The sequence below is a fragment of the Sinocyclocheilus grahami genome, unplaced genomic scaffold, assembly GCF_001515645.1.
Source record: "Sinocyclocheilus grahami isolate Dianchi unplaced genomic scaffold, SAMN03320097.WGS_v1.1 scaffold21.1, whole genome shotgun sequence".
NCBI lineage: Eukaryota > Metazoa > Chordata > Actinopteri > Cypriniformes > Cyprinidae > Sinocyclocheilus > Sinocyclocheilus grahami.
This window is the reverse complement of record NW_015505200.1, coordinates 1,342,561-1,356,491: the sequence shown is the minus strand read 5'-3', so window position 1 is coordinate 1,356,491 and position 13,931 is coordinate 1,342,561. Positions and strand designations below refer to the sequence as shown.

Genomic DNA, 13,931 nt, shown 5'->3' with positions numbered 1-13,931 from the left:
TATATATATATATATATATATATATATATACAGTATATATAGTGTTATGTCATTGAGCCAGTTAACATCTCAGGTCTGGACTTACCAAGTTTCTTGAGGTCCGTCTCTACAGCCATGATTTTCCCTCCATAATTCTCCATACCCTCTGTTACATTATCCATCCTTTGGACCACTGTGGGCATACATTATAAACACCAGTCAGACTTTGTCTGTACTATGAACTAGTATGTACTGTAGTATACTAAAAAAAACCTTAGGTATTTCTATTTTTACAAAGTCACGAGTTAAAAGGCTGCTTGAGACGTATCTCTGAGACACAATGAAATGATTTCTTTCGAAATGCTTATTGTTTTAAACTGTGTGGACATGATTTAACATTTTTCACTTGTCCAGTGCACATGCATAAAAATACAACATACATTTCACACACACAGCCATGCAGGAAGTGCATTACACTTCATTTCCTCTGGAATTTGGAATGGATCCTGAGGAGTCGCTATCAGAGCATCTCCTGAGCCTTTCTGGTGATTCCCAGTCTTGCTGGCACCACTATAGCTATTCAAGGACAGATTTCGGTCTCATCCCTGATTTGTACAATAATGAAACCCTAGTTTAACATGCCTAAGGGCTAAAATGTTAATATAACCTTCCATAACCATGACCATTTATTTCCTTATACAATGTTGGTTTACATTAGACGTAATTCTCTGGTAAATGTGCACCACTAGAGGGCACTTCCACTTTACATTCTGCTTGATTCTTTTGGTAAGTGGTATATAATTAAAATACCAACTGTCACATTTGTCTTTTTTTTTTTGGAACTGTAAGGTGATCTTACAGGCTATCCTGACAAAGTCCACCCCCCTCCCCCTGTTCCCAGTGTTTATCCCATTGAATATCTCACTGGCAATCAAACATGAATGAAAAAATAAAGTCCTCATCTTTGCTCTCCAGTGTATTTGCTCTCACTGTTTTTTAACTCATGTTTCATTCAGACATGCAGCAGTCTGCTATTTGCTGCCAGCAAACTCAAACACATCAAAGATCTTGGGTATTAGCATTCCTGACTGCGCTTGTGCAACCAAACACAAAACAAATATATGCTGTAGGGGAAAAACAAAACACGGAGGTCTATTTCAAAGGCTTGTTGGTCATTTTCACACTGGGAGTCTGTCAGCGGGAGGTCAACACTGCCAGTCTCCTGCCCTCCCTCTCTCCCACTCTCCTTTCTTTCTTATTTTCCTGTAGAAGCCATGTTATTTTTGAATGGAGTTTAGTGGAATGGTTCTCTTATCTAAATATGCTCCAAAAACCAATGAGACACTCACTGGACTAAATCTGAACATACAATTCAAAACTCTTGTCTATTTGATGTTGTTGAGGAGACAGTTTAGAAGTGATACAGAATAAGCATAAAATAACCAGATTCTTTCTGGCACTACCAACAAAGGAAACATGAACTGTATTCAGAATGCCACAAAGTCCCTGTCAATCAACCTGCGGGTTTTGAGACAGCAAATTGCTGCTAAGGCATAAAATCTCCTCTGGAGCAGGTTTGTAGTGAGACTTGCTGCTTTACATGGTCTTGTCATCTGGTTGGCATTAAGGCTTTAGAGAACCAGAGGAGACATATGGACTCAACGGAGATATGATCTGGACAATCAGATCACATTTATTTAAAGCTAAATGTGACCCTGGACCACAAAACCAGTCATAAGGGTAAATTTTTCAAAATTGAGATGTATACATCATCTGAAAGCTGAATAAATAAGCTTTCCATTGATGTATGGTTTGCTAGGATAGGACAATATTTGGCCGAGATACAACTATTTGAAAATCTGGAATCTGAGGGTGCAGAAGTTGAACAGAAATGAAGTTCTTAGCAATGCATATTACTAATCAAAAATTAAGTTTTAATATATTTACAGTAGGAAATTTACAAAATATCTTCATGGAACATGATCTTTCCTTAATATCCTAATGATTTTTGGCATAAAAGAAAAATCAATAATTTTGACCCATACAATGTATTTTTGGCTATTGCTACAGATGTACCCCAGCGACTTAAGACAGGTTTTGTGGTCCAGGGTCACAAATGGGCAAGGAAACATTTTCAAGTGCAAATTTCAGGGGCTTTGAAGTTCATTTGTTCATCTATCTAGCTTATCTATCCATCCATCCATCCATCTATCTATCTGATTTTTGTTAGTGCTCTGTTGTACAATATAATATTGTTATCCATTTTCTTCTCAATAAATATTTGATTGCAAAAAATTATACATTTGATCAGTTAATGCACTTGACAATCAAACCCATTAGCACTGCTAGCTACAGAAATGCTATATCACATAAATGAATAAAGTTAGTTAAAAAGTAATCTACATTTGAAAGCTATTAAAATACCTCTAATTTACCGTGTCCTTCTGGAAGACAACAGCGTGTATCTTATCCTGGTTTTTGGCACCAAGCAAAATAAACTGCGATGCTCTGTTTCATAGCTTTCCCAGATAATACAGAAAACAGATTTCACTGTGATAGTCTGGTTGACAATATTTGGAAAACGATCTTGTTTCTAAGGTGCAATATGGATGCCTTATTTCAGGACAAATAATAAAGTGAGCCAAACTTCAAAACTGAACAGCAGAAATTATGGTGAATGTTCATTTGTTTTAGCTGGATAAGATATAAACCCAGTGAACCTAGATTTTTTTTGGGTCTAAACAACAGACAGCAGGAATTGTCTGTAGATTTGCAGCCTTCATTGAGAAAGCATAGGAGGCTGAAAATGCAAACATGTTAAATTATGCACGTCACAACTCACTGCAAAAAATTAATGGGTGTGAGAGTGTGATCTTCAAAGACAATAGCAGGAGGACTTACTACCTTTGTATCCAAGCACAGCCACAGCTATGGTGAGCAGTGCACAAAGTACGTGGTCTGTGTGGGGGAGATCAGGAGAGGCCTCAGCCCCCACCAACACACCCTAAAACTAAACCGCACCATGTAAACAAGCAACATCACAACCTCTGGCTATGGGTCACTGGGGTGTGCAGAGGAGAGAGAGAGAAAAGAAAACAATAAATGCATCACTTCTACATTGCTGTAGAGTGTTTATTGCTGTGTTTCTTTCACCTAATGAAACTATCAACTAGAGATGGACAAATTGCTCCTAACCTGCAGCACTGAAGCTAGATCAACCACACAGCTTTCTCTTCATTTACGCTTTCACACATGCTTTGAAAATCAGGAGAAAATCGCTGATTTCACTGAAGAAATACAGATGATTTCCAAGATGGGGCGCTTACATTTGTGCTCTGAAACAACAGATATGGAAACATGCAAACGCTTTCTACTTTCTACTTTCTACTCTACTAGGTTGGGAACAAGAACCAGTTTTTATTCAGTTTTTTTTTTAAATTCCAAAACTGAATGTCATTTGATTTTGTTAATGGTTCCTGCACATTTTCCATTTAGTTACCATTAGTTAATAAATGATGCAGCAACCATTTCTACATCTACACTTAGGGTTTGAAATTAACACCCGCCAACCCACCAAATGCGTGTAAAAATCAGCTGTGGCGGGTATCGAGTATATTGCAAAAAACAAACAAAACACACCTACACGCGACGTGATGAAGTCTGGTTAGAGTAGACCAACACAGGCTTTAGTGCGCGTATGCATTTAGAGTGCGATCTTTCACTGCATGATTCAGTTTATTATGCATTAAGAATGATCACATAATTCAAGATAAGGGGGCAGAACATGTATATATTCATATAGTTATATCAATTAATATAGTTAATCAATATCACAGGAAGAGTGCCGTTTTTTCTTAAAAAATCAGCATGGTACACACTGTTGCACATCACCCCGGACTACATTTCCCATCATGCATTGCACTGATTGCACTCAGCACGAATTGCACACACCTGTTTACACTGATTGCACCCAGCTGTTTCATATCACTCCCTCACTATTTAACACTCACTCTGATCCCTTCCCTCGGCCGAGTATTGTTTCAGCATTTATCACTCCCCTAGAGATAGCTACTTGCCTTAGCCTTAGCCTTAGCCTTAGCCTTAGCCTTAATTTTTTATTTATTTTTATTTTTTATTATCTGTGTTTTTTTGTTCTGTCACTGTCATTCTGTTGCACTGTCAAATTCCTCGTATGTGTAAACATACCTGGCAATAAAGCTCATTCTGATTCTGATTCTGATTCTGAGGTTGTTAAGCTGTGGCAGGAGATTGAGAGAGAGAGAAACGCTGTGCAACATCCACGCCTGTGCAACAGCTGTGTTTCATTTGGACTCAGGAAGTCGCTCAAAGAAAATTCCTGTACTTTTCTTTTTTCCCTGTACCTGCTATAAGACCCACTCACACTTGCCCAATGCAACAGAACACTTGTGATGGAAATTTCCATGGCAACAAAAATACATTTTTCCACACTACACACAGAAAGCGGTCCATGTTTGAGTTGATTTTTGGTTTTGTACATGTATAAGGGTGATTCTTCAATTAGGACCTTTTTTGTCCCCCTGAACGATTCAAAATATGCTCTTTTGCAAAAACAATTATCCTAGTTTTAGGGTCAGTTAGCTTTCAGATTTCCTATCGTCTCTGTAATTACATTTTCCTAATTTTTTTAAGAGTACTGAATTGCTAAATATGCCATAATTTAACTGTTTTGGACCACTACCCAGACGTATCTACCAAAAAAATCAGTTAAGTTCTACTTGTATCTTTCAGACTTGAATAATTGCCCATAGAAGATCTCACAGAAACAATAGAGGCCTCAAGCAGCCATTACAAATTTGTTTGCACATTTACAGTGGGTGACTGATTCATAATTAGGTTTAATTAAGCCTTCCTTAATGTTCAAATGTTTAAGCTATTGTAAGATACAGTTTGAAAACTAAAGAAGAGTTACTGATAAATTAAGCAAATATGAGCACTGTGAACCCCTCTGAGTGAACTCTCAGAGCTCAGGCATTTGAGAAAAACAATTATTTTGCAATTTGATAATAATTATAGCCTAATCTGCATGATCTGAATGCAACAAATGTGCAAAAGCGGTCATAATAAAGTATTTATTTTCATAATTTCATTTAAGCATTACCTCAAATGATTTCATGTTGGCCATCATTTTGTGACTATACAAATTTGGAAAACCAGAAGTGTAAAATAATTAAACATGATGGATTGGCAGCCCTATAAGCAAACAGTTGAACAAACATGATCAACTAGTTACAACAGACCCAGTCAGTCTCTTAAGATGAAGAGCAAACAAACTCTTGCAGCATAGCCTTCTGGTTTATTTCAACATAAGAGTTTCGTCATGTTAAAAATATGCTGCATATCTATCTCTACATGACCACTGCCAACATCTGGAATCATAACTCACAGTAAGACTAGAATAAAACGCTATTTGCATGCAATTCTTGTCAGTTGTGTAGAATCAGAAATAGTGAATTTTGTGAATCTGGTGCACATCTCTGGATCCAATCATTATGCCCCCAGCGTCCCTCGTTAAAAGCCCCCTCTCTGGAATGTTAACAAGAAAGCGCTCTAAAAAAGGGGGTATAACTACAGAGACAAATTACTACACCATTATGTTTGTAAACCTCTGAACTGTACTGCTCCACACCACTAGCATGCAACAGTAATATCTTTTTCCCCTTTTTTGACAGCAAACAGGTTTATAACACTTTAAATAGGCACAACCATCTGGAGTTTATTACACAAAGGAAAAATAAAACAAAGGAGGCAAGAGAAAATGTGATACATCATCCCTTCATGCCAAGGACTGAAGAACAAACATCTAAAATGTCAGCTCAGTTTACAATTTGGATGCAAGGAATGCTTTTCCTCAAAGAACTCTTTATATTACTGACTTCAACCTTGTTTATACCATCATGATATAGGAAGTGCATTCTGTAGTATATTTTAGCAAGATGTTAAAGGGATAGATCACCCAAAAATTCTGTCATTAATTACTCACCCTCATGTCGTTTTAAAAACCCGTAAGACCTTTGTTCATCTTCGGAACACAAATTAAGATATTTATTATGGAATTTGAGAGCTGTCTGACCCTGCAACGCAACTGAAATGTTCCCAAGTCCAGAAACGTAGCAAAGAGATCTGTAAAAATGTACCAACAATCACATTTAAAAAATATACACTTTTTGACATACCATAAATAAAAAAGAAAAGAAAACAGGTAGCCCATCTGAATTAGGACATTTAGACTATCCATCTAATAGTAGCCTACCAAAATCTTATTAACAGTAGAAGTTAAATCTTACTGTAGGCTAGTCTTCAAATCTGGGTACTGTCTTACATTTAAAAACACAAAGGGAGTTTGGTCCCATCAGGCTAACGTGATAGTCACAACTCATGCAGCTGGAAGGTTTTCTTTTTCTTTCATTTTTACTCGCGATCTTTACAACACGCATTACATTACGTATTTCATGGCACACTCGTTTTATGCGTATTTGGCGCCACCTATTGTTGTGGGTGTATTATTGACATGTCAAAGTCTAGACCCTGAATATAAGACGACCGCATTTTTTCAGATGTATTTCCAAGAAAAAAACCATTGTCCTATATTCGGGTCAATACGGTATTTGAGGATGAACTACTGTTGTCACATGGATTATTTTACAGATCTCCTTGCTACGTTTCTGGACTTGGGAACATTTCAGTTGCGTTGCTGTCTATGCAGGATCAGGGTCGCCGTGATTTTGCCAAGTAAGACATGTTCCTGGATCAACATCTTTTGTTGATCCTGGATCAACATTACTGTTCAAAAATATAGACTAAACCCAATCCCTACTTCTAAACCTACCCATAATTTATTCCTAAATACAGTGTGAAAGGGTGTAGAAGCACCTAACCCTGATCATAAGCCTAAAACAGATATTTCCTGAAAAGTTAGCCCTCAATTTTGATTGGTTAATTGGAATGTTGTTCCAGGATCAACAAGGATATTGATCCAGGAATATGTTGCACTTGGTGAAATCACAGTCACCGCAGCTCTCAGATTCCATCAAAAATATCTTAATTTGCGTTCCCGAAGATGAACGAAGGTCTTACGGGTTTGAAACGACATGAGGGTGAGTAATTAATGACAGAATTTTCATTTTTGGGTGAACTATCCCTTTAAGTTATGAACGGCTTGAACATGCCACCAAACCTGGTGTATCTGTGTGAGAGAGGTCTGGACCAATTAAAACAGCACAGCCCGTTACGCTGATTGAGCGAGACTGAATCTTCATGTAAAACAAAATTCGTAAGATACACTGAGGAAAATCATGCCTTGAAATGACTAACAATCATGCCATAATTCCTTCGTATATTGTTCAACACTCATGGTTGGGCTACAACATGAAGCCTTTGTTTACATGTTTACTTGTCTCAGCTCAAATATAATCAGACACATGCAGTTTTGATACAAATAAATCAAAAGCAAGCAATTTAAAGTAAGTCTTTAACATTTCTGGATCCACCAGGTTTTTTTTATGACATCAGCAACAAAATAGAGGCAGAAATAGGAATAAACCCTCTCTGGAGTTCAGAGAGAGGCAATAAAGTCTTTCCTAAGACATTGGCACACGTGTGGGCTGTTTTCAGCTCCACTTATTTCCTTACGTGATTAAGGCCATGTGCAGTTTTCGAAATCCAGAGAGACTCTGAAAGAATGAGATGACAGAGCTAGCGATTGTTAAAATAACTGGACAAACCTTTCAAGACAAATTAAACATATTTTGTACTTGCTCCTTAGAATGAAAACATTGAGAAAATACAAGAAACACTGTGGGCATGCATATATGTGAACCTAGACCACAAAACCAGTCATAAGGGTCCATTTTTCAAAATTGAGATTTGTACATGCTGAATAAATAAGCTTTCCATTGATGTATGGTTTGTTAGGATAGGACAATATTTGGCCGAGATACATACTTGAAAATCTGGAATCTGAAAAATCTAAATATTGAGAAAATCGCCTTTAAAGTTGTACAAATGAAGTTCTTAGCAATGCATGTTACTAATCAAAAATTAAGTTTTAATTTATTTACAGTAGGAAATTTACAAAATATATTCATGGAACATGATATTTAATTAATATCCTAATGATTTTTGGCATAAAAGAAAAATCAATAATTTTGACCCATACAATGTATTTTTGGCTATTGCTACAAATATACCCCAGCGACTTGAGACGGGTTTGTGCTCCAGGGCCACATATATGCATATGTTCAGCCCTACAAATCATCTGTATCGTATTACTGTAGAAATAAAGCGCAAATTAAAGAGGAAATCATAAAAAGGATGTATGAAAAATGTGTGGTGACAAAAACAGAGATAATTAATGGCCAGCCAGACAGGCAGATCCCACTCAGAATCTGAGACAGGAAATCAAAATCTGAAGCCAAGAGCCTCTGGCTAATGAGCTGAAAGAGAGATTCTGTTCTTGATATTAGTCTACTGCAGTAAATAAATGCAAATACCTTTAAATCCATTCTTCTCCTGCTACTTTTCCAAATGGTTTAACAGTATTAAGCCTATAACTTAACCTGAACCTCATTCTATATATATAGTGTTTTCATTTACTTCTGTAACATCTGTCTTGGTGACAGAATGCAGAATGTTGCAACTTTTTCTGGCAGCGACTTGAGTGAAGTCAAACAAGCCCATCTTGTTCTTATTCCAGTACACAATATGCTATTTTTATTGTTGTTGTTTTTGATTGCACAATATAAATGCGAAGCAGCTCCTGTAGTCTACTCTGAGTTGAAGAACAAATCTTCCTCTCCTTGAGAAGAACTAATATTATAAAAGTCCTGGTGTTTGCCCACTTGAGTGATCTCATACTACTTAACGGCTTAGTATCAGGTGGGATACATCCTTTCTAGTCACTTTACTCAAGCATAATGCAAAAAAATGTCTTACATTCATAATACATGGAGACTAATTTGATTTTTATGCTTTTAAAACCCAATCTTTTAAAATGCATAAGTGATCAGTGATGAGATTGTATCTGCATGTGTTTAGGCGGTGTAGTCAGTTTCTGGCATATCTTCAGGAGTTGCTATGGTATTGACGTGAGTGTCAACCAATGCCAAATGAGTTTCAAATAAACGGGCCATATGGAGAGAGCTGAAAGAAAGTGAATAGTTTCACACTTATGTACACTATGGCATCTGGTTTCCTTAAAGCATAAACACATGCCTCATTATTAAACATTAGAAGCATTAGGCCAGAAGGGCACATGCCATTTTAATCATACATGACGCAAATGAACGACTAAACTCATTTGAGCAGTGCACATTTAAATAATCACATTGGGTATTGACTATCTGCAGAGAAAAATCACAAACACTCTGTCAAAAAAATAATAATTGTTAACTAAAACTAAATATATATATATATATATATATATATATATATATATATTAATTGAAATAAAGCTGAAATATAAATATTAGATGAACATTTTAACGTGTACATTTGCGAATTAGGACAACTGTAAATTACAAATGTTGCTTTGGCAACTAACTGAAAAAAAGTTTAAGCTGAAGTACTAATATTACTAGAACTAAAATAAAAATAAACTAAAAATAAAGCCAAATAAACTTTAAAAAAACAAAAACTAATAAAAAAAAATTACAAAAGTAAAATGAATTAATATTAATATTAAAATAACACTGATCATAATAGGAACACAGAATGTTCTAGCAAACATGCTATTGTTCCATAATGCATCTGCATTCTTTAAGTATACATACAATTAAAAATAATATTTTTAATTTGCTTAGCAGATGTCTTTGTCTAAATCCCAATCCAGCAATTTAGAATGTAACTTTTTTTGTTTTTGTTTAAAACAGAATGTATTATGAAGTAAATATGTATGTACTTAATTATGCAACATAAAGCAGAATTCAAACAGTTAAACCTTACAGCCTCAAGGTTAAAACATTTACTATATAAGAGAATCCAGAGGGACTCTAGATAATGATATCATATTAATCATACATCTATCATTCTAATGACCTCAATGATAGAAATCATACTACTATTTTTATGGTTCTGGTTTTATAAGGAACTGAGAGGAGAGTACACCGCTGGGGTTAATGAAAAGAACACCTCCCACAAATGCACTGTTGCCTGAACCGATTTTCAAGATGGCTCATTGATCTTGACAGTACTGTGATGTCATCTAGATGTATCCATGGAGATTGAAAACAGCTCCCTCATTCAGAACACTGTAATGTTCTGGAATCTGGCCCTGAACTTTAATGACAGAGAAAGTGGGGGGGAAAGACCCTCTGAGCAAGTGCAGATTATTTTTGGGTCTGGATGAATGCAGTCATATAAATGTAGTACCTTAGAGACACTTGATCAAATGATAATTGAATTGTTATGTACAAGTTTCTTCAATAAAACATAACAAGCGAGCGATAAGAGGGTGACCACAGAGCAAAGTCACATTATATGCTGATTTCCAATACGATTCTGATGTCAGCTAAAAATTATGACTTTCATTGAAAAGGGATTTTAAATTTCCTGTTTTCTGTGTGCATAATTACGGGGTGATATTTGTTTAATGCCTTAAGTCTCAGAGGTATGATCTCATTTCATCAGGGGGTTTGCCAAAGAACAATTTTTGGCAACAAAAAGTCAAGAGAGACCCTTAAATACAGTAAATTACAGCACTAAACATCTTCCATGAAATGAATGGCACAGTTCAGAGCAAGTCAACAGTTCCTTCATCCAACTTCAAACAGAGCAAAACATAACATAACAGGCATTATGCAATTTAGAATTGTGAAACATTTCCTTCTTCTTTCCTCTTCTTAAAGAGACAGTTCATCCAAGAATGTAAATTATGTCATTATTTACTCATAAAGTTCCAAATCCATACGCTATTATTTTTTCCATTCAACCCAAAAGTAGAATGTTCTGAAGAATTGTTCTGCATTTTTTGCCTTATAACAACCAAGGGCTGTTAAGCTCAAAAAAGGACAAAAGTAACATTAAAGACCACACTGTAAAACCGAACAGTGAAATGAATGAAATGAAATGAGTTAATTTCACTCAAATGATAATGAAAGTTCATTGGACTCAAAATTTCTTTGTAGTAAGCTGAACTTAAAATTAAGCATGCTTTGCATCAGACTGCATAAGGAAAAGAAATGTTGAAATGAAGTGTTATTTTGTGTTTTGGCACAAGATTAACATGGGAAGACATACGTTAGTATTTAATGTTGTGTTATGTTAGGATTTACAGAGGTTTCTGTTATGGTTACCATTGTGGTGAAGAGTAGAGCCTGTGGTTATAGGTTGAGGATGGACTGCAAAACTTTAAGACTGTGTATACTGCATGTTGCTTGACTATTTACATTCAAGTGTATAGTGATAGCTTTTTTGATAGTTACATTACTATGTGCTAGTGTGCTATTGCTAACAAGCACTGACATTTTAAACACTGAATATTTGAGTTCATGTGATGTTTATGTAAACAAGCTGTATGTAATTAACATTGTGATGAGTGGGGTGGGATTGAGAGCCATGGAAGCAAGGCCGGTGTCGTGCGTGTTAATGAGAGACACCTGTGCATCACACTGGCCTGGCTTGGCTCCCATGGCTCTCAAACCCGCCCCACTCATCACAAACATTTTAAGCTCTGCTAACTTAAAAAAAAAAGAGTTAGTTTACTCAAATCTTTTGAGATAAGTTTCTTCAAATGTTTTGATTATTCTCAACATATCAGGTTTTACAGAGCATTAAAGACAATTAGATAGACTTGTGGGAGAAACAGTGTTATTTTATTATTAATTATATACTATTATAGTATTTATTCATATTTCGAATGAGCTTTGTTATATTTTCAGTTTTCATTTTAATTTTAAAGTGCCCCTATTATGCCATTTTATGCCTTTCCTAATATTGTTTTGGGAAGTCTCCTAAAGGTTTACATGCATGCAAGTTCAAAAATGCTTTCATTTTCTCAAAATATGCATTTAATATCACCTCATTTTCCAATGAATCTCAAATGATTTCTTTAAAGCAGTTTTAAGATTTAGTCTCTCTAAAACCCTCCTTTCTTTGAGCCAACTCTGCTCTGATTGGTAACGATACGCCCATTGCCATAGTTCCGTATTTTGAACGCTCAATAGAAAATATAAACATCAATTATTATTCATACTTACAGGCTGAGATTCAGTGGAGCCAGCTGGTCCAAATAAACAGGGTACTAAGCCATCTTTCAAATATAAGCGTTTTGTGAATCCCGCATTAAACTCCCCGAGATTAGAGAAGCAGTTGTCAGTAAAATGACGTGTTTGTGGGCGGAGTCAAGTTGTTTGCGGCCGGCTAACATAGAATATAGGTGGGAATTATGCAAATGTGTTATCCCATAGATGTCACGGAAGTGGGATTAGAATTACTAACGACTCGTTTAGGTTGTACATTCAATTCTTTATTTTGGGAGACAATAACTTTATTTATCATGCACTTTCGGCTTTACAACTTTGCAGATCGTTTACATTCACACACAGCTACATTACATATAGTAATTTCCTTATTTCTATTTAGTTTTAATTAATTTTTATAAATTTAGTTTTAGTTTTAGTAATTTTATCAATTCAACAAACTTATTTTAAGTAATTTTCCACGGCAACATTTCTATTTATTTATTTTTTTAGTTTTACATCTAATATTTATATTTTATTTAATTTTAGCTTAATTTCAAATAACGAAAACAATTTTACACTTAAGTTGATATTCACTGATAATCTTCACACAACAAGCTTGTGTCTTGGCTATGTTCAGAATTGAAAATGAAAAATTGTTTGTCACATTGTTTGTGTACAATAACCTTTTTTTTATTCTGGATGCGAGCGGAAGGCACATTTATTTGTGAATAATGACATGACTTAAATAATGACATTACAGATTTTTTTTTCTTTTATGGACATTATGGACGCACTCGGGGCCTTTCTTTTATTGGTAATGCCAAAAGAAAAGAGTTGGTCTCCATCAGTGACATGTATTGTTTTTGAATGAATGCCAGACCTTGTGTTGCAAGGAAAGGCACAGAGTCCATCCATCATTTAGGTGTGACACCGTATCATATGACACTGACAGTATGTTATAGCGGGTAAGAACATCTCTGAAGACCTTCTATAAGACAGGCCGGATGCTAACTTGACCCCTTCTCCTCACACGGTAAAGCCCAACAGATGGTTCGTTTTACAAGCTCAATTTATATCTATTTGTCAAGAGTGAAGAAGGAGAAATTTGGTAGCATTCCTTGTTTATGTGAGGAGACCTTCCCTCCTGATCTGTTCCCTGTCATACAAAAGCCTGACTACTGAGAAGCATGAATTTAGTCAAAGCCTTCAACAACAAGTCAATTCAGCATAAACAAGCAAGATTTACTCTCAATCTTTCTTGTCACTATGTAAACTACATTGTTTTAGAAAGAACTGTTCAGCTCAGATTTGCGTGGCTGCTTATCTCCCCTTTCCAAAGTGTCTCCACCACTGAGAGTTCAAGCAAAGGTGCTTTTAAATAGTCAAATTCAACTGGCCTGACCCAGAGTTGACCCAAACCCTCTCCAGAATCCTTACAGCCCATGGCATGAACCTCCTGCTGGGAAGCGGTCATTTGTGCATCGAGTGGAGAAAAAACCTCTGTTCTCAGTTGGAGAACTGTGTACCATTCTCTTAATCCAGGCTGGAGCAGTTTTGAGATGAGAATAAAACCCTCCACGTCCCCCTGACAGCTCACCCCACAGACCCTGTGGGCTGAAGGACAGACAAATGTTCTTTCTCTATCTACCTCCATCTGCTGGTGCCTGCATGCATGCTGAAAACACACAAGCATGTCATGTTTCAAGGAAGCATTATAGAACATCAATGCATGAA

General features: G+C 36.0%; 1 protein-coding gene and 1 long non-coding RNA gene across 2 annotated transcripts in view; both read right to left on the bottom strand.

The window, feature by feature from the left end:
* The window catches only part of LOC107558147 (collectin-12-like), a 21,889-nt gene extending 8,218 nt beyond the window's left edge, over positions 1 to 13,671 (bottom strand). The window contains exons 1-3 of the mRNA XM_016241774.1: positions 13,600 to 13,671; positions 2,884 to 2,983; positions 86 to 172 (exon numbers count right to left, since the gene is read on the bottom strand). Of these exons, the coding sequence (XP_016097260.1) occupies positions 86 to 172; positions 2,884 to 2,983; positions 13,600 to 13,671 (259 nt within the window). The remainder of the gene's footprint in view (positions 1 to 85; positions 173 to 2,883; positions 2,984 to 13,599) is intronic.
* A 180-nt stretch (positions 13,672 to 13,851) lies between these two features.
* The window catches only part of LOC107556661 (uncharacterized), a 10,388-nt gene continuing 10,308 nt past the window's right edge, over positions 13,852 to 13,931 (bottom strand). The window contains exon 3 of the long non-coding RNA XR_001605309.1: positions 13,852 to 13,872. This is a non-coding gene — a long non-coding RNA (uncharacterized lncRNA). The remainder of the gene's footprint in view (positions 13,873 to 13,931) is intronic.